The following is a 19541-nucleotide window of genomic DNA, read 5'->3' as shown; positions in this document are numbered from 1 at the left end:
CAAAAAGAATAAGAAGATCCTTTGTAAGCAGGGCGTGGACTGACGAGGCCGACTAGGGAAGCACACAGGACGACCGTTGTCTGTCAATTGATAGACGCCACTCCACCTGTGTTCTTCCTTCGTCCTCTTCGTTCGTTCACGTACGACTTAGAATGGATCACTACCAAACTGCCCGCTTCTCCGTACTTAGGATAAGATGTCTCAAGTTACATCACGGTATAACCAACACGGTCAACAAGCGTAAGACAGCTGACATAAGGAAGTATAATATGGATAGAATTGAACATGCTCTCAGGAAGGGAGGAAGCCTAAAAGCAGTGAAGAAGAAACTAGGAATTGGCAAGAATCAGATGTATGCGTTAAGAGACAAAGCCGGCAATATCATTACTAATATGAATGAGATAGTACAGGTGGCTGAGGAGTTCTATAGAGATTTGTACAGTACCAGTGCCACCCACGACGATAATATGGAAGAGAAAATAATAATGGAAGAGAAAATAGTCTAGAGGAATTCGAAATCCCACAGGTAACGCCGGAAGAAGTAAAGAAAGCCTTGGTAGATATGCAAAGGGGGAAGGCAGCTGGGGAAGATCAGGTAACAGCAGATTTGTTGAAGGATGGTGGGCAGATTGTTCTAGAGAAACTGGCCACCCTGTATACGCAATGCCTCATAACGTCGAGCGTACCGGAATCTTGGAAAAATGCTAACATAATCCTAATTCATAAGAAAGGGGACGCCAAAGACTTGAAAAATTATAGACCAATCAGCTTACTATCCGTTGCCTACAAACTATTTACTAAGGTAATCGCAAATAGAATCAGGAACACCTTGGACTTCTGTCAAGCAAAGGACCAGGCAGGATTCCGCAAAGGCTACTCAACAATAGATCATATTCACACTATCAATCAGGTGATAGAGAAATGTGCGGAATATAACCAACCATTATATATAGCTTTCATTGATTACGAGAAAGCATTTGATTCTGTCGAAACCTCAGCAGTCATGGAGGCATTACGGAATCAGGGTGTAGACGAGCCATATGTAAAAATACTGAAAAATATCTATAGCGGCTCCACAGCCACCATAGTCCTCCATAAAGAAAGCAACAAAATCCCAATAAAGAAAGGCGTCAGGCAGGGAGATACGATCTCTCCAATGCTATTCACAGCGTGTTTAGAGGAGGTATTCAGAGACCTGGATTGGGAAGAAATGGGGATAAAAGTTAATGGAGAATACCTTAGTAACTTGCGATTCGCTGATGATATTGCCTTGCTTAGTAACTCAGGGGACCAACTGCAATGCATGCTCACTGACCTGGAGAGGCAAAGCAGAAGAGTGGGTCTAAAAATTAATCTGCAGAAAACTAAAGTAATGTTTAACAGTCTCGGAAGAGAACGGCAGTTTACAATAGGCAGCGAGGCACTGGAAGTCGTAAGGGAATACATCTACTTAGGGCAGGTAGTGACTGCGGATCCGGATCATGAGACAGAAATAATCAGAAGAATAAGAATGGGCTGGGGTGCGTTTGGCAGGCATTTTCAGATCATGAACAGCAGGTTGCCATTATCCCTCAAGAGAAAAGTGTATAATAGCTGTGTCTTACCAGTACTCACCTACGGGGCAGAAACATGGAGGCTTACGAAAAGGGTTCTACTCAAATTGAGGACGACGCAACGAGCTATGGAAAGAAGAATGATAGGTGTAACGTTAAGGGATAAGAAAAGAGCAGATTGGGCGAGGGAACAAACGCGAGTTAATGACATCTTAGTTGAAATCAAGAAAAAGAAATGGGCATGGGCAGGACATGTAATGAGGAGGGAAGATAACCGATGGTCCTTAAGGGTTACGGACTGGATTCCAAGGGAAGGGAAGCGTAGCAGGGGACGACAGAAAGTTAGGTGGGCGGATGAGATTAAGAAGTTTGCAGGGACGGCATGGACACAATTAGTACATGACCGGGGTTGTTGGAGAAATATGGGAGAGGCCTTTGCCCTGCAGTGGGCGTAACCAGGCTGATGATGATGATGATGATGATAACCCGCAGGGTATACTGTGCGCATTTTAACGCGATAGCATTAAGGGCCCGTGTCGCATAAAATTCGGTGCCAGAGAGAGAGGGGGGGAGAATCAACTTTTGTACTGAGCCTTTAGTGACGGTTGGTGCGCGCTGGCACCAGCTGAGAATTCGGTGCCAGCGCCTTGCATCGGACGTCGTTAAGCGAAAAATCATACCGAACCGGAACCACGCAGGCCCTCTGCGTGGTGCAGAGGCGTTACAGAACTAACTGAATTCGTCAAAGTAAGATTCGTCAGACAAATTGTAAAGTACAACCTAAACAAAACCTATAGACACGATAGCGTCGGATTGTAATTTGAATACGCCAGAAAACAATTCTGTTACACGGAGACTCGTACATAAACCCTTTTCCAGCGTTTCTACCATTCATAGAGCGGCGCGCTGCACTCGATTCCTTGCAACAACACAACCCAGAAGGCGCTCGACTTCACGCATCTGCGGCTCATGCAAGAGGTCGCATTTCTACCAGAAAGCCCGCCCACCCGCCTTCGTGCGTACCGTTCTCAGCCAGCGTTTCCCGCTAAACATTACGGTTACATCAGCTGCAGTTGCCGGGAAGCGTGCGAAGCAGTCAGGGATATTTGAATGCTATCGCGTTCCACTATTAAAGCCGAAGCTTAAGCGTCCTTTAAAATTTTTTTGTTAAATTGAGCCTCAAATGTTAGACAGAGCAATCCTGTTTCTTATTGATATGTCGCCTTCCGTCACTTTTCCGTAAATGTGGATGCAAAACAACTCGCCCAGTTCTCTTTCCTTCTCAAGTAATTAAATTAAATTATGGGGTCTTACGTGCCAACCACGATCTGATTATGAGGCATGCCACAGTGGGGGACTCCGGAAACTTGGACCACGTGGGGTTCTTAAACGTGCACCTAAATCTAAGCACACGGGTGTTTTCGTATTTCGCTCCCATCGAAATGCGGCCGCCGCGGCCATGATTTGATCCCGGGACTTCGTGCTTAGCAGCCCAACACCATAGCCACTAAGCAACCACGACGGGTGCTTCTCAAGTAACGGATGCAGGAGAAAATCGTTATGTTCCAGGCGGCAACAGCGGCGTATTCTCGGGTCAGAGAACCAACGTGTAGTACGGCGGATGTTGCATGAATCACGGTGCAAGAGCTCACATCTAGGCAAGTCACCATGCCTCTTGGGTGCGTGGACTGGCCGTCCCTATATGCTGCTGATTATAATTATCTATCAGGGTTGTTGCGGTGCTTTCAAGCTTACAGTCACCAGTATACAGTTTATTTCAGCGGCATGAATACGCGCAGGCGAGCATTACCGCGTAAGAGGCGGCCGTTTGCTGTTTACATGACCGCAGTCAGATGGCCCTATAGCACTGTAGGAAGTACTTATATTGTGCCACTGGAGTCGATAAGAATACATACGTAGTTGGCCTCGATCTCTCTGACGTGATTGAAACTTGAAGAGAGAGTCACCAGAGGACATTTCGGGAGCAATGTTAAGATGGCAGCTGAGCCCACATACAGGACCTTCTTCAATGTCTCTGAAATGCCACTGCTTCAGGCACAGTGTAGGGATGCAAGATAATGGACTCGTCTTTCTTTGGAAAGCGGTGTCATACGTTTGTTGTCATTTCCTAATGCTTCCGCCAGCATGATCACCAGCTCACTTTGATGTCTTTCTTTTTGTAAACACGGCTGCCGGGAAGCATTTTCTGTTTGTTCAGATTTCGATTAGAGACGTACGACAGTGAAATCTTGGATTTGGTCACGAGCAAAATGAAAGGAGGGTGTTAAGAGCACGAAAAAACTAACTTTTTGCATTGTCTTTCTTTGATGGCTTTTTCAAAACAAACAGCATGGAATAAAACGAGACCTTTCTACTCAAGATCGAGTCAAGCCATGCGAACACGATCTGTTTCATTTAAAATGGCACGAACTCGGGAAAAATGAAAAGACACCTTACAAAACGCAGAGCCCTTAGAAGAAGCTCCTCCTTCTCACGGTAGCAAAGATACGGGAGAAGATACACGAGAGCAGATGGCTGAAAGGAACTAAAACCTGAAAACTGAGCAGCTCGTTCCCATGCGCAGGAGGCATTTATCGGAAATTCCGTTTAACAAAAGCTGACAAGGAAGACAAGAGCTCCAATTAAAAAGAGACCAAGAGTAAGAAATAAAAAGAAAGCACAGAAGCTGCACTGCTGCGCTGACACCGTTCCCTTCTCTGCTTATGGGAGACCAGCCGTGGTCCCGCTTCGTGTAAAAAGGGCAACAAGCACACGATGGAGATGATAGAGAAATAGAGAATAAAACAAATAGCAGGCAGCTGCGAAGCGAGAGAAGTGCACAATTAAGATAACAATAGCATCAGAAAGCTCGGGGGGGGGGGGGTGCAACTAAGAGAAGAGGATTAACGGACGCGGATTACCAACTCTGAAGGGCCCGCGTAAGAGCCCCGGCCGAGCGGCGGCCGTATTCTGGTATAGCCCGTATAGCCCCTCGGCGCGTGCTGATGGGCCTGTGACGACCGAGCGGCGCCAATGGACACTTCGAAGAAGCCCGCGAGGACTGCGTCGCACGCCACACTACTTTTCTCGGCCGAGGCAAAGCAGAAACGACGACGTCGTCTCAGCCGGGACAGTGTGCGCGCTCTGGGCGACTGCATGCGCCGAATGGTGTCGCTCGTAACTGGTCGAGCGAGTGGGGGCTGCCGCCAAGACTGGTGTAGCGTCGTAACTTTATACGGCTTCCGCGTGCTCTCGCAAGCACTTTATGCTGGCGCTGAAAGCCCCCTTGCAAAGCGGACCCTGTGGACGCGATCCCATCGCATGCGGCGCCTTCGCCATCAGCTGCGTACACGGCGTGGAGGCTCCACAGTGACCACTTGGAGAAGCAGCAATCCGGTTTTCGACCCGTCACTGTCCGCCCAGATATGGTTCCAAGTTCATACGCCTTGCAAAGTAGGCACTTTTGTAAGAGTCGAAGGAAAAAGTGACGAATACAAGTGGAACCTATACGCCCGTCTTCTACGAACTAGGATATGATGCTGTGGTCCTAGTTCCACTGAGACCTTTCACCACCGTCGCTCTATTATGCAAAAATTTGGATTTCAAATGCTTTGTCAGGTTTGGCAATGTACGTCGTATTCAGCTGTTTCTATAATCAAGACATTTCCGCTAGCATCTGTGACTTATGGATTTCGTATCCTCCACGGCCACTGTCACCGCATGACCCTCTATTAGTAACGTTGTGAATTGCAAATAAACTGAGAAAAAGAAAAGTGAACTAGTTTGAAGAGGTCGGCAAACGCACTCATGAGTTGAGTAACTCAGATCCAACCGTGAGTCTGAATCTGAGGAACTGCAGTAAGTCTGAGTGGGTCTGACTATGAGTCAGTCCGAGAGAGCCCGAGTAATTGTCGACGTGGCAGTGAGTGAGTCAGAGTAAGTCTCATTGGGTTGGCGCTTTGGTTAGTGTGAATGGCCGTAAGTTTGAGTTTGTGTGAGTTCCAGTGAATCGGTGACTGTGTGAGTCCGAGTTCAATCCAAGCCTGAAACAAACGTTATTCCAAAGGTTTTTTTTTTAGTCCACGGGAATGCATACAAGGATGAGTCCACATGAAAACGAGTGAATCTGACATCGTGTATAAACAAGAATCCACTTGTGAATATTTGCAAAAGTGGCTTTTACGTTCTGAACTGTGGATCATGATGGCACACAAAGCTTTGTGTCTGACCCTTTTATTCATGTTAGTACATAGAGGATCATTAAACGTTAAAACTTGTAAAGAGCACCTGGCATTTGTGAAGCCTTATAGAAACCTGCTTGGTATTGATTGAACTCATTGAAGAACCTTACTTTATCTTTTCTCAGTTTGTCATTGTTGTTCTTTTTTTTTGCGCTTTAACAGTGAGAAATGTAATATGTATAATATACCTCAGTCTTTCCATCTACAGCAACAACTTCATAAAAGAAGAGAACAGGAATGAGATTGCATGAAAGGGACAAGAAAAATACTAATAAAGTAATAACAATAAATAATAAAAATGAAATCAAGTGCAGGCATAGAAGCAGCATATAATGAATAAGTCCTGGCTGCAAGAGCGCCTGGTGATTGCGTTGAAAAAAGAATAACATTTATGGATTTTATTGAAGCCTCGGGGCACACTGCACGAGTTCACGCAGGAATGCTCACGCAGAGCCCTAGTTCCTTTTTGACTACATGAACTGCTGTCGCTGTTAAATGCAAGTTCACGGATCGCTGACGTGACCTCGGGCGTGCTGGATATGCTCAAAGTGATATGATCAAGACAGAAAGTGATCAGGGATCACTGTCTCCGCCTCGCCGAAGCTAGGCAGCGATCCGCATGAAGAGCGCGCATTTTCTTTGGCAGAACGACGCATATGAGTGCGCAGCATGCATCTTCGTACGGTCAGTAGGTGCCCGCACGGGCGCGATAAGTACGCGGCGAACCCAGTCGCACACCGCGGCCGGCATCAGTGGGTGTCGCGAAGGCGAGCCCTCCTTCTCCTGGGGTAACTGGCGACGCCGCGGAAACCCGGAAACAGCCCGTGGGCCCATTCCGTAAGGCGGCCACCCATTAGGGCACTCGAGCACCGATTTCCACCTCGCACGGCCTTCATTAAAATAGAGACCCCCGCCCCCTTCCCACTCACCCCTTCTTCGCCACCCCTCCACGCGACCCGAGGGTGCCAGAGGGGAGCGCCCGTTTGGCGCTTCTTATCAAATGGGCCCGGATTCGGAGAGGGGGTGGCAACCGATAACTGCGCGCGCGCACCCCGCGGTGCCACGGCGACCTGGAGGACACAACGGATCTTCTTTCTTGCGCGCAGTGCGAGAGGGTCGGGGCACCTTCGGCCGCCGCCCGCGTCGTTCCCGCACCCAAGTGTGCGTGCTCCATCTTCATTTGGCAGGCCGGCCTTAATGATCTTTTGATCTCGCGCTGATGGGTCGCCCGCGCCTCGGCCTCGTAGCTGCTCCGCTCAGAGGGAAGAAAAAAGCGGAAGAAAGGTTCTTCGACCGGCCGCGTTTCTTTGCTCGCGTGTCGGCGCGCAGACGTTTTGCGGTTCCACATTCCTGCACCCTCTCTTCCACGTTTTATCCTGCATCGAATCATTCCACTTTCGGTAGTTCACCCGTTGTTGTTATTTTCTTTGCCTTCTTTTTTCCGCCGCCTCGAGTTAATCGTAAGGCCTCTTCCAGTACCACTCCCAATTTAGCCGAGGTGAGAAATGCTTTTCCGCTCAGCACAACGGCGCTTTATAGTGGCCGAAGACACTGGCGCTCCTCCTTTAAGCGGAAGATTATTTCTCTTTGCGTTTCGCACTGGCTGATTTGGGTGTTCAACATCCAAAAGAAAAGAAAAAAATCCCGACTAAACGTGTGGACGACACTGAACAAACAGAAGCAACTCATTTGCCGCTGGAAAACTTTCGCGGAAGGCGCTAGAGCGTGAACATTTTAGCTGCCAACTTGCGCAGAAAGTAATTATTACCAGTCCAACCGGAAAGTTTGTGGTACTTGGATGATGTCTATGACACTCGACTTTAACTGTCTGGCTTAGCGAAGTCTCCTTTGTTCTTTCGCCTCCCCCCCCCCCCCCCGCCGTCTTTTTTTCCTTTATATACAGAGAGCAAAGTTGCGGATAAATTACGGTAGCACTTTGCTCCCAAGGCACCATCTATAATGCTCTCCTTCCACTGAAGATTGTGAGTTATTGCTCGAATTCACAGGCGCTGAGAGAAAAGTCTAGCTCATGGAACAAAACCATAGAGCACGACAAAAAGCTTCTTGAGGTTAAGAGCAACAAAAGGCAAAGTAAGGTATTGCCTTGCCTTTTTGTGAGATTTTCGAGGCGCACGAAATGTCGGCTGCGGATATCGACGTTTCTTCGAAACGACTCTCTGCTATTCCCGCCTTCCGTCTTCGCCACGCTTCGACCGCACTGATAACGCAGGTCGGCAAGCTGACAGCGCAAGCGGGACACACCCGGCGCGCGATAAAAGCGCAGAAATAACGCGCGGACGCGCGGAGCATCGGCGAGAGTCAAGGAGGAAACGACAAGAAAACAAAGCCGTATACACAACGGCAGGCAGGAAGAAGGGGAGTACGGCCTCGCCGTTTCAGCAAATCCTACGACGCAGAGGCCTTCATCGGCTCCCGCTCCACGAGGCTAGGAAAGAGGAGACAAACGGCGATGGGCGAACGGGGCATACGCAACACGAGACGAATCTCCGAGATCAGTGGTGGGCGGCGGCGGGTAGTTTCGCGACCAGCGAACCCGAAGCCTCCGAGAAGAGGGAGGGGACATCTATCCGACCCCGAGCAAAAAAAAAAACAAAAAAAACAACAGCGAAGGCTGCCTGGTCCGGGAACTGCGCCAATAAGGTCGCCACGCCGCCGTGCCGCCGGCGAGCGGAGCCGTCATCTATCGCGCATTAGAGCAGATCGGAGTGGGCACGGAAACAAGACGCCCCATTCATCCTGGTCCCGGGGCGGCCGCAACACCGTCGCGCGAGCCCGGGCTCGCGCGCCAGCGAGGCTGACACCGCGCAGCAAGAGAAGGCGCGCCGCCGCACCCGGTCCTCCCCTTTCGGCCATCGGGGCTCGCTCTCCGGTGCGTCGTCCTCGTTGCCCAAGCGAGAGTGTCGGAAGCTCGAGTGGGTGCTTTCGGTGATGGCGATAGCAACTCGACAACGGCGGTGGCCAGCGCCCTTTCGTGCCCGCCTCTCCGACCGCGTCATTTGCAAATTCCTGGCGGCGCTCACTTCGCGACAACGCCGGTAGCTCGATCACACCAACCGAGAAACAAGCAGACGCTAATACATTATAAAAGATTAGAGGAGAGAATAAATGAACGTGTTTGCTGATGTGAAACGAAGTGAACGTGAAAGCAATGTCAATAAAGGACGTTGCTATTCCTATCGCTTAAAACGCCCAACGCGAGTGCTAACTCACCTTATTCTTTTCTTTCTCCATGTTTTCCCTATCCATTTTTGTCTATCTCTCCGTAGAACTTCTTTGGGAAAGAAAAGAAAGCAAATATTTCACAAAGTGTAACCACATCGATTATTGCACCATCCTGTTAACACGATTAGAAAGACTGCGTCTTTTTTTTGTTCTTTTTTTAAACCTTTTTTTTCTCTATCCAAGCTTTAGCTCCCTCTCTAGATTGAGAAAACGCTATCGTGGAAAATGAGGCAGTAGTAGTTGTTTGTCCATGCAAGTTTAGTTTGAAACGCATAGCAGAGCGATGGCGGTATCGCTATGCCTATCGTCTCACCGGAACGATCGCTATGTGACGCAATCTTACCGCAAGTAAAACAGCCATATTCAGCGCTCCAAGAGATGACACGTAATATGGGCATGCCAGGCCGCTGAGTTGTTCCGAATAAATTGTCGGTGACGCATATGTTTCAAGCGTAGCCTTAAGTTAGTATCATCGCTCTTTAACCGAAGTTGATGCGCAAATACGGTGATGACAACCAAACTAATCATTTTTCATCAACGTTGTGAATAACTTCATATGCCTTTGGATACACTATTTCAGTGACATATTACCTGATGTGTCGAGTACAACTCGTTCTCTATAATGAAGTACGCATGCAACAAAGTAACTCGGTGATTACACTACGACATCAGAGTGTGCGTGTTCTGCCATACATGCTTAAAACATTTACATTTAGTAGTCCTAACGTCGGCGTCAATATATATATATATGCCTTGCTATGTATATGCGTCCACTCGCGTAATTATTACACTTAACACAAGCAAACGCGTTCGCGTATTGTCATCTATAGCGTCCGGTATACATCTCTCGCGTAGCAAAAACTATGACAAGGTTGCAACCTGAAACAATACGACCGCAGCTATACAGCGGTAACGTCTGAGCATTGGCTTCCGTTTTACTGTGCTGTTCTTGCCATTAGCGCATAACTCAGAGAAAGCACTTTCAATGTGAATATAAATCTGGAACTGCGAACAGAACCTACCTAAAACACAGATCTTGATCAGCGACTTAAAAAAAGAGAAAGTGCGTTTATAAAAAAAAAAGCATATATAACGTTATTTACCATTTCACGCCATGCTAAAAGCTAACGAAAGAAAGCAAAGAGAGTCATTACAAACAGTTACAAGCGACGCAAACGCTGATTAAACAAAGAAACTAGAAGAAGGAAGCCCGCCGGGCAAGAGATTGTGCAGAAGCAATTTTAATGCCTCACGGGAACGAGCAAGCTCGATGCACTGCGGCAGAGGCGACGCAGTCGCGTGCTTCGTGCTTCTCAAAATGTGCGCATTCTCTGCATGGCGAGAGTCGTTCAGCGCGCAGAAATAAACGGCGGCCATTACTGTTCCCGAAAGCACCTCGGTGGGCGTTAAACATTGACGCGAGCCCCGACCGGTGGTCCCTGCGAAGCCAGCAGGCACGATAAGCGGGGCAATCTCCCGCTTCGGCATGCACAGCGCCGACAGCGCTTTCCTTTCGTCGTTGTTCTTTCCTCAGCGTAGCGCCACTTTTCTTTTTCGTAATTTCATGCTACAGACTGTGTCGGAAAGGATGCAAAACGAGAGTGAAAATGCGTGCCTGAATGGAATCCGACCATGCGAAATTGCGAGGCTCAAGTCGGTAACTACAATGTAAAGATGGTAGCGGTTGCAAAAGTGAGCGTTTTCCACTCAAAGAAAACGGTATTTTAACCTGAATTAGGGCTAACGTCTGTGCAGATTTTAATGTCCTGGCTATTTTTAGCCATGTCGATACAAACAGACACTCATGCTTTTCTCATCTGATAGGTGCGATAAACTTTGAACAGCAGCAACGAAATTGTATTCACAAATGTAATGCTGATAACAACGACACCTGATGAGCCGCAGGTGTCGCAAGTAGGGCTGCCGGCCATTCCAATGCGGAAGGTCTAGGTGTTCGGGAATGGCACGCCAAGCCACAGGCGGCACAGAAGTGTTGCTTCCGCTCGTGGTAACCCTAGTGGAAGACGGAGTTGCAGACGAGGATTCAATCTGTGGATACGTGCGTTAGTGAATTCACTGGTGTTCCAGAAAGTCTCCATAAGCTCGCGTGCGAGGGAAGGAAGACTTGTGGCTGCATCTGTTCTTGACAGTGGTATTGGTTTAATATGGGCACCATCGTGGGCCGACCGGGCAGCGTCATCCGCACTGTGATTTCCCGAAATTTCGCAGTGACCCTGTATCCACTGGTAGATGATGTTGTGCGCCTTGTCGATTGCGTGATAGTGAAGTAGTCGGATGTCTGCGACTAGTTGCACATTTGGTCCGTGGTTGAAAGGGGACATCAGACACTGGAGAGCTGCCTTTGAGTGGACCATGAATGTGGTGATTTGAGAACAATAAACTCCAGAGCAGCACGGATAGCTGCGAGTTCTGCAGCCGTCGATGATGTAATGTGAGATGTCTTGAACTTGAGGGTGACAGACTCTGTGGGAATCACCACTGCTCCAGCTGAACTTTTAGAGGAGACAGAACCGTCCGTGTAAACCTGGATGCGTCCTTTGTGCTTGTCATGCAGGAATTAGGGCATGGTTTGCTTGGGGGCGAAAGATGACATCTCCGTTTTCTTTTTGATTCCGGGAATGACAAGAAGGGCCTGGAGTGGATGCAGGCACCACGGCGGTAGAGATGGTCGTGCTGCAGGTGTGAAGGTTGACAGCAAAGTTCTATGGTTGGCAGCAATAATCCTGCTAAACGCTGAACGAGGTCGAGCGGCAGGAAGGGAGGCGAGACGATGCGATGGAAGTCGGGCGAAGTGCCTGATGTACATCCTTAAAGCGTCGACTTCAACATACGTGATGGAGTGGTCCTGCGCGGTGACTATTGTTGCTGCCGCGAATGTACACCTAGGAAGGCCAAGACATATTCGCAAAGCTTGACCTTGCACAGACCGGAGTGCCAGGAGGTTATAGTCTTACCAGTCCCACCCAGTACAGGTAAGCTATAGCGTAGGAGAAGCAGGAACAGTGCGTTATAGAGTTGGAGCATCGCACTCACAGACGCACCCCATGACTTAATTACCTGCAAGAAATCTAAGCAAATGGGTTATCATGATTATATCACTTTTTAGGTAGGAGACGAGGACTTCAAGAGAGGTCTCGATCTATCATCACTCCTAGAAAACGGTGCGTCTTCTCGTATGCAATAGGCTGTCCATTAATTCTGACAACGTACGGTCTCATCGCTTTGCGAGTGAAAGCGAACATAGAGCACTTCTCGGAGAACCGACACCTCCAGACTTCATGCTCGAAGATAACCTGATGTTAGTGTGGCTTTTTGGAGTCTGGCACGCACCTGAGGACGTGTCACTCCTAATGATCAAATGTATATATCCTCTGGATAGATCGACGCATGGACGGATTGCGGAAGGGTATTAACCAGGTCGATGAGCAAAAGGTTAAACAGAGTGGGGCTCAAGACTCCGCCTTGTAGTACGCCACGGCAGGTGTTGTGTTGTGATGACGCACCATCCTCTGCTTGCACAAAGAATGACCTGTCATTCAAGTAGCTGGATATCTATCGAAAAACAAGGACACCTAGGCCGACATCACCGAAGGCGTCAAGGTTCGCAAGATGGGTTACGTTGCCGTAAGCACCTTTTACGTCCAGGAACATCGCCGCTGACAGTTTCTTTAGGCTTTTTTCGTGCTGAAAGACGAGACAATACCTATGACGTTGTCTATAGAAGAGCGTCCGCATCGGAAGCCTGTCATAGCGTCAGGGTATACCTTGTAGTGTTCTAGATACCACTGTATACACGTGTCAACACCATCCTCTCCCTCACCTTTCCTAGACAACTGGCCAGAGCAATGGGACGATAAGACGCCATGTCTAGGGGTAATTTACTTGGTTTGAGCAGAGGTACAAGGGACCTGGACTTCCATGCAGCAGGAACCACTTCTTCACGCCATGAATTGTTGTACACGTCTAGCAGAGCGTGTCAAGATGTTTGACCAAGGTTGCCAAGAGCTGCGTATGTCAGCCCCTCAGGCCCAGGCGATGAGCAACGTCTGCACGCTGCCAATGTCGCTTGCAACTCCTCGATGGAAAACAGATTGTCCATACTAGAATGTGCGGGGAACGAGGACGGTTGACCAGCAACCTTCAAACAGGAGTCCTCCGCTATGTCGATCTCTCGGCGACTTTGGCAGAGAGCCAGGCATTTGAAGGAGTGGAATCGTTGCGGTGATGTTCGAAGACCGCGTACTGTTCTCCGTATATGTGACAGGGGTTTATGTGGAATGACATAAAGGGAATGACAGAAAGTCGTCCATGGACCCTATAACGTAAAACTGTTCCAATATGTTCTTATTCCAATCTCCTGACGTCAAATTTGCATAACCGCCGAGGCAAGCATTGGGTGGTAAGCCGCAGCGTTGTTTGAAAAGCCCAATCGAATGCGCTCCTTGTTTGCAGGAGGCCGCTTTCTCTTGCTTTCAAAGCGAATAGCATTGCCTGCATTGAGCAGTATTTCTGATATAATTGGCTGAGAAGAGGCGCGGAGCACGCTCAAGTGCAGAGAGTTTCAATGGGGCCGAGCCAGCACAGTGAAAGTAGATAACCGGATGAGGAGGGTGGTGCCGGCGTCTACGATTGGTCCGCTTCCCTTTGCTTAGCTTGCGGTGGCTGGTCGAAAATCGCCGTGGAGTGCAACGGAAGGTTCAAAATGCCGCTAAAACGGATCCTACGCAAAGAAGAATCGGCAGAGCGATCTAATACGTGCCGAAAGGTCTCGATAACGTTGTATTGCCACGCACATTTTTTCTTTACTATACGCAAATAGACCCATGCACCCCGTCAGCTCCGAGTTGTCAGTACCACAATGGTCGGCGGCAGCCATCTTTTGCTCCTTTCTGCTGAATGGGGCAGCTTGCGGCTATTCAGAAACAAAATTCAGTTTTGTTCGGCATATTAATTATTAATATTAATTCACGCGGTGAGTTTTCGTGATTTTGTGCCATCCCGTGACAGGTAGGGGAAGTGGGTGCAGTCCTAAAGCTTTTGACCAATAGCCGAGGTCTAATGGCGAAAAGGCGTCGAATCAGAAATAACAATTTTTTTTCTTTCGTTCGATCCAATTATGCATAATAAGTGCGTAACGTCATATCAGATGGGGAGCTATCGCGGTTTTCGTGACGCTGCGTGACAGACAGAGGACGTGGGAGTGGTCCAAAACAATATTTGACCAATCGCGGAGGGCTGATTGCATAATTGGAATAGAAAAGTTTTGAATAGCTTTGCGTTATAGTGCCCCATCTTAGACAGTGTAGGGAGTTGATCCGACGCTGGATCTTCTTCGGTATGCGTCTCGTCTCCCTTAGGTCGTAGGTCTTCGCTTCCTTTTTCTTTTCTTCTTTCTATTACCCTTTCCCTCCCCCAGTGTAGGGTAACAAACCGAACGCTCGTCTGGTTGACCTCCCTGCCTTTCCTCTCTTTGCTATGTCTCTCTCTCTCTCTCTCTCTCTCTCTCTCTCTCTTGGTGCGCCCGTACCTTAATTCCGCGTGACGACGAATTGCTCGAAGCCGCTTTAATTCTGCTTCGAATTCAGAAAATTTAGGAATTGGTCTGAACACTCTTGTAGCTTTTTGAGCAGCGTCGTTAATTAGCTCTTCGGTGTTGCCAAGTAGACAGTGCTGGACCTTTTGGCAATTCTTCTCCATGACCAACGTGTATTTAGGCCAGTAGATGCATTGAAGAACTGTGGTAGAGTGTGGCTTGCGCATGCCGTCCATTTTAACGTATGTTGGAACGTGGTGACTACCATGCGTTTTGTTGTCCGGAAACAATTTCAGACCGGTACCGAGGCACCTTGAAACAAAAGTTGAATCCAGGCAGCTGCTGTATGTCAGTCCCCACAGATAAGTGGGACTGCCATCATTGAGGCAGCAAAGTTCATGATCCGACGCGAAAGATTGTACGCGTCTTCCTCGACGATCCATCTTTAAGTTTCCCCATAGCGGATGAAATGCATTGAAATCACCGGTAATAATCCATGGGCCAGGTGTCGTTATTAAAATTGCACTTAGTCTTACGTTGTCACAACGACTCAAACGTGAAATGTAGGCACCTACGAGCGCGAGGGCGACGTTCTTGCATTTTATAGTCGAACATACGTACTAATTTTCGTCATCAGGTGCCACTGGGCGTAAAACTTAAGTGAAATCGAATCTGAGATAAACGATGATTTTGCTGCGGTCGCTACAGGTGGCAGACATGAAACCTTCATATCCTGATAGGCGGATGGCGCTCTGAATGTTTGGCTCACAAATGACGATGATTGGAAATTTGTTCTTAAAAAGAAAGGGTCAGTCCGAAATGCGGGATGTAAGGCCTCAGGTGCTGCATGGCCATTATCGATCGCTGTTTCCCGCACATGCTTTTGCTATCAGTCTTCTTCGCAGAGGTGCACTGGAGGCGATCGTGAGGTTTTATTAGGTGACATGGTCGTGGCATTTTCTAAACAATCCACTTTGGCCTGGGTCTAAATTTTCATGGTTCCCCGTAAAACATTTTGCGCCGCTGTGTACTCTGTTTCTGCAGATAACGTGCCTCAAATAGGGGCGTTGATACAGGGATGTACTAGAGTATGTCCGCCAAATATATTTGAACACATTATTTTTTTCTTCTTACTTACATACAAACATTCTTGTTTTAAAAAAATGGCTGAAGGCATATTTGTGGGCCATTGGAAACAAACTGTCGTCTACTTTCGTGTGAGCAAAATATACATATAGGATGCAGGAACGTCTTTGCATTGGACATCTCAATATCTCTCGATAGGCGGATGAAACTTAGACCCTTCCCCTTGATTTCTTGTATTCATGAAACGAGACGAGACCATTCCGTATTACTATTTTCATCGTCTCAGACAAAGGAGAATGTCTGACACTCAACGGTCAAAGTTTAGGATATAGATGAAACTGCTTTTCTTTTTTTTTTGACAAATAGCAAGTTCACAACATGCGTAAATATAGTGTGCGTATGCAGCTTGGGGTCCGGTGCCAGAGTGAACGCCTTTATTAGAGATGCATGTGTTTGCTTGCTCTAGCATTAAGTCCATCTGCTTGTAAATTACGATTTCCTGTGTTCCACCGTTTTCTCTGTTAATTTCTCCCGCCGTAATGAAACATGGTAGTGCTGCAGCAGAGTGGTCAAGCTCGTCGCTTGAAACTCCGAAAAGACTGCTTTGTATATACAACTTGCACATCAATGCTAGCGCCAACTTGTATACAAATGCTATGAAAATCCGGCCTTTCTTTGTTTCTAGCAACCAAGTGTGTACTCAACAGTCAAACAGGATGGCGCATTTTTTTGCGTGCACATCAGTTTGCAAGGGGCGAAATATTTTTGCTAACTTTTTCTTTCTACATCCTTCTGTGATGAGTGCGACCTGCATGTTTTTTTTTCTGTTCCTGCGTGTACTTTCTTGCTTTACTTTCATCATTTCTGCCTGTCATCTTGCTTTTTCTTTCTTCTTCCCTTCTCCTTATCTTCAACTTCCTTTTCTGTGCACTCTCCTTCCTAAAGAGTATACAGGTAGGCTTTGTGCCCCTCTCGGTGGCAGTTGCCAGCCTGCTCCTGCCCTATTTCCCACTGTTTATTTTCGTATAATAATAATAATAATAATAATAATAATAATAATAATAATAATAATAATAATAATAATAATAATAATAATAATAATAATAAGCTCACCACAAGTCAAAAGTCCGAAGTCTGTAACAAACATTTGTTCAACTCGCCGTCGCAATACTGACCGCCCACAGGTCATGTATAATTTAATGTGTACACGACAGAAAACCCTGAAACACGCACACACACAGATAAGCGCGCGCAGTCATAAACAAAGATATACATATGGCTCTGGAACGGTGGTCGTGTTAGATGCCGGTGCCCCAAATTTGAAACTCGGTCAAAGTAGCCTAAAAATGCTTATCTCACCGCTTCCGTTTTCTTCGTGTCCCATCGATCTCCAGGCGGCGCCAACGTTTTGTCTAAGGTCAGCGAAGCCTTCGTTCGGGGCACGTATCTCTGCCAGAGATGGCGCACAGGGGCTGAAATTTGGAACCCTATTTCTCTAGTGCTCACAGTTGCCCGGCGTACGTCACCGCGCACCCACGGCAGAGACAACAGCAGCAGCGCAAGCCGAATGCGTACAAGCTTGTCGGCGGCTTTTGCGGATGACAGGCCTGAAAGAAGATAAACGATCGCCTGGGATGTCGTAACGAACGCGCTCGTCCGCTGCCGCGTCTCCGGCAGATACCCGCGTGGCACGGTGCGAGAAGGTGAGGGAAACGGATGGTCGTGCGCTCCAGGAAAAATACGCAAGGAGACGAAGAAACAACGACTAGCACTCGTGCACTTTGTCGTTTATCTTGCGCACCCAGGGACAAACTGGCTTGTGTCGACGTAGGCAGTAAACCAGGCGTGTAGAAGCGTAGCGAGATGACATTAGCTCGTTATGACGATGAGTGTCCCGGCACTGTTACTACCATCCATGGCTTCAAAGAAGGAACTCAGACACGAGTGGAAAGGAAGCGACAAAAAATCATGTTACATGGCGATCATTCGGAGGGAGAAATGCATGTTTTTTCTCAAAGTTTATCTTCTTTCTTTATTTTGAAGATTTCCAAACTAGTCAGCGATTCAATGTCCTTTTGATAACGCTTTCTCGGGCAAACAACCATGGTAAAGAAGCGAGTGATGAAAAAGTGAAACCGAGGGAGAACGCAACTGCAAAATAAGCGCCAAAATGAAGAGCGCACATGGCGCCTCTTGAAGCTGTCGAAAAGACAGTGAGCGACATCAGAGGCGCACAAAACGGGTAAGTACTTGATGAAACCACTGACATGGGCCTCTTTCGAGGCAGAGTGCCGCCAATCGCCTTTAAAACGTGCGCCGATAATCTCTCGAGACAAGGTCGTAAATTTAATGGCACACTTGCAAGTCCCCGAAATGCTTCTCCACTTCATACCAGCCACATAAAAATGCGGTTATCAATTGCAGAAAAACGTCGACATAAAGTAAGGCGCGAAAGGGTACGGAAAGCAAAAGAAGCACGGAGAAACTAAACGAGTGACTGCCGGAATCCGGTGCGCTGAGCAGTTTTTCTGTGGAATGTTGAAAGCTGTGATTGCCACTGCTTAAGGACGTCCAGATCAGCAATATAAATGTACAATACCCAAGTGAGTGAAAAAGGAAGGATGAAAGAGAGAGAGAAAAGAAACCGCTACGCATCGCGACTGCTGAGGGCGGCGGCAGGCTTTGTCGTTGTCTATTTTTCCGCCTCTTCCACGGCAGCTACCAAAAATACCCGTAATTCCTCAGCGGACAGAGAAGGCGCGTCTTACGCGCTGTGCTGCAACCACATCGCAGGTCAAAGTTCACGCTGCCGCTGTAGATAAATTCGTAAGCGTGGTCTGTTTACCTTTAGCAAGCTACAACGTAAAGTAGTGGAATCCTTTTCTTACGGTGTTTATTACGAGCGCGCGTGTAGAGTGACAAGAAGACAGACAGTGTGGTATAAACTTTTTTAAACAGGGTTGAAGTACCTCAGACAGGCTGGCCAACGTTTCGATAGGTGGACCTATCTTCGTCAAAGGTGGCCTCGTCATCCTCGGCGTGTTAGTTTTAAAGGGTTAGTGCAGTGACGTCACGTGCGGGTGTTGTCGCTGGCGGCTGGTTTTAAAGAGAGAGATTACAAGAGGGAACAGGCGTTGTCGTCCGACGTCTGTGAGCCTCATTCTCAAGACGAAGGGACAAGAGCGTGAGAGTGGGCACGCGGGGAGGAAAGAAAAGAAATAGAAGCAGAAAAAAGGGGGGAAAAGGGGGAAAAAAGGGAAAAAAAGCAGGGGGGAGCCAGGGCCGTACCAAGACACAACAAAGGGGGGGGGGGTGAAAGAAAAAGAAAGAGAAAAATGAAATCTTTAAGAAATACGGGGGCTTGGGAGCGTGTTGGGGATGCGAAAGGTTAGGATGTATTCAGGGGAGTCGTTGGCGGCATGTTTTTGAGGCATTAGAACGGCCGGTCAAGCAATAGGTCGAGTAATTTTGAAATAGTTAAGGTGGCGACGAGGAGTCTGCGGTGCAATGTGTGGGGTGACTGAAAGGCAGCGGCATGGTCTTTCAAGGGGCACTGCCACACGCGCTTAACGTAGGTGTCGTTACGATGGCTCCCCCCCCTGCTTTTTTTCCCTTCTTTCCCCCTTTTTTCCCCATTTTTTCTGCTTCTGTTTCTTTTCTTTCCTCCCCGCGTGCCCACTCTCACGCTCTTGTCCCTTCGTCTTGAGAATGAGGCTCACAGACGTCGGACGACAACGCCTGTTCCCTCTTGTAATCTCTCTCTTTAAAACCAGCCGCCAGCGACAACACCCGCACGTGACGTCACTGCACTAACCCTTTAAAACTAACACGCCGAGGATGACGAGGCCGCCTTTGACGAAGATA

The 19541-nt window shown here is 48.0% G+C and overlaps 1 protein-coding gene across 4 annotated transcripts in view; it reads right to left on the bottom strand.

Annotated features, from left to right (window-relative positions):
* The window catches only part of cpx (synaptic transmission protein complexin), a 428390-nt gene that overhangs the window by 318583 nt on the left and 90266 nt on the right, over positions 1-19541 (bottom strand). The window contains exon 1 of one of the 4 annotated variants that reach the window (XM_065431122.1): positions 17037-17162. The exons of 2 other annotated variants lie outside the window; for them this stretch is intronic. In XM_065431122.1, the coding sequence (XP_065287194.1) occupies positions 17037-17061 (25 nt within the window). In that variant the 5' untranslated portion in view covers positions 17062-17162. Of the gene's footprint in view, positions 1-17036; positions 17163-19541 lie in introns of those variants that run through there. One more of the 4 variants, XM_065431114.1, reaches the window with a different exon arrangement.

The sequence above is a fragment of the Dermacentor albipictus genome, chromosome 1 (assembly GCF_038994185.2).
Source record: "Dermacentor albipictus isolate Rhodes 1998 colony chromosome 1, USDA_Dalb.pri_finalv2, whole genome shotgun sequence".
NCBI classification, from domain to species: domain Eukaryota; kingdom Metazoa; phylum Arthropoda; class Arachnida; order Ixodida; family Ixodidae; genus Dermacentor; species Dermacentor albipictus.
This window is presented reverse-complemented; position numbering and strand designations above follow the sequence as displayed.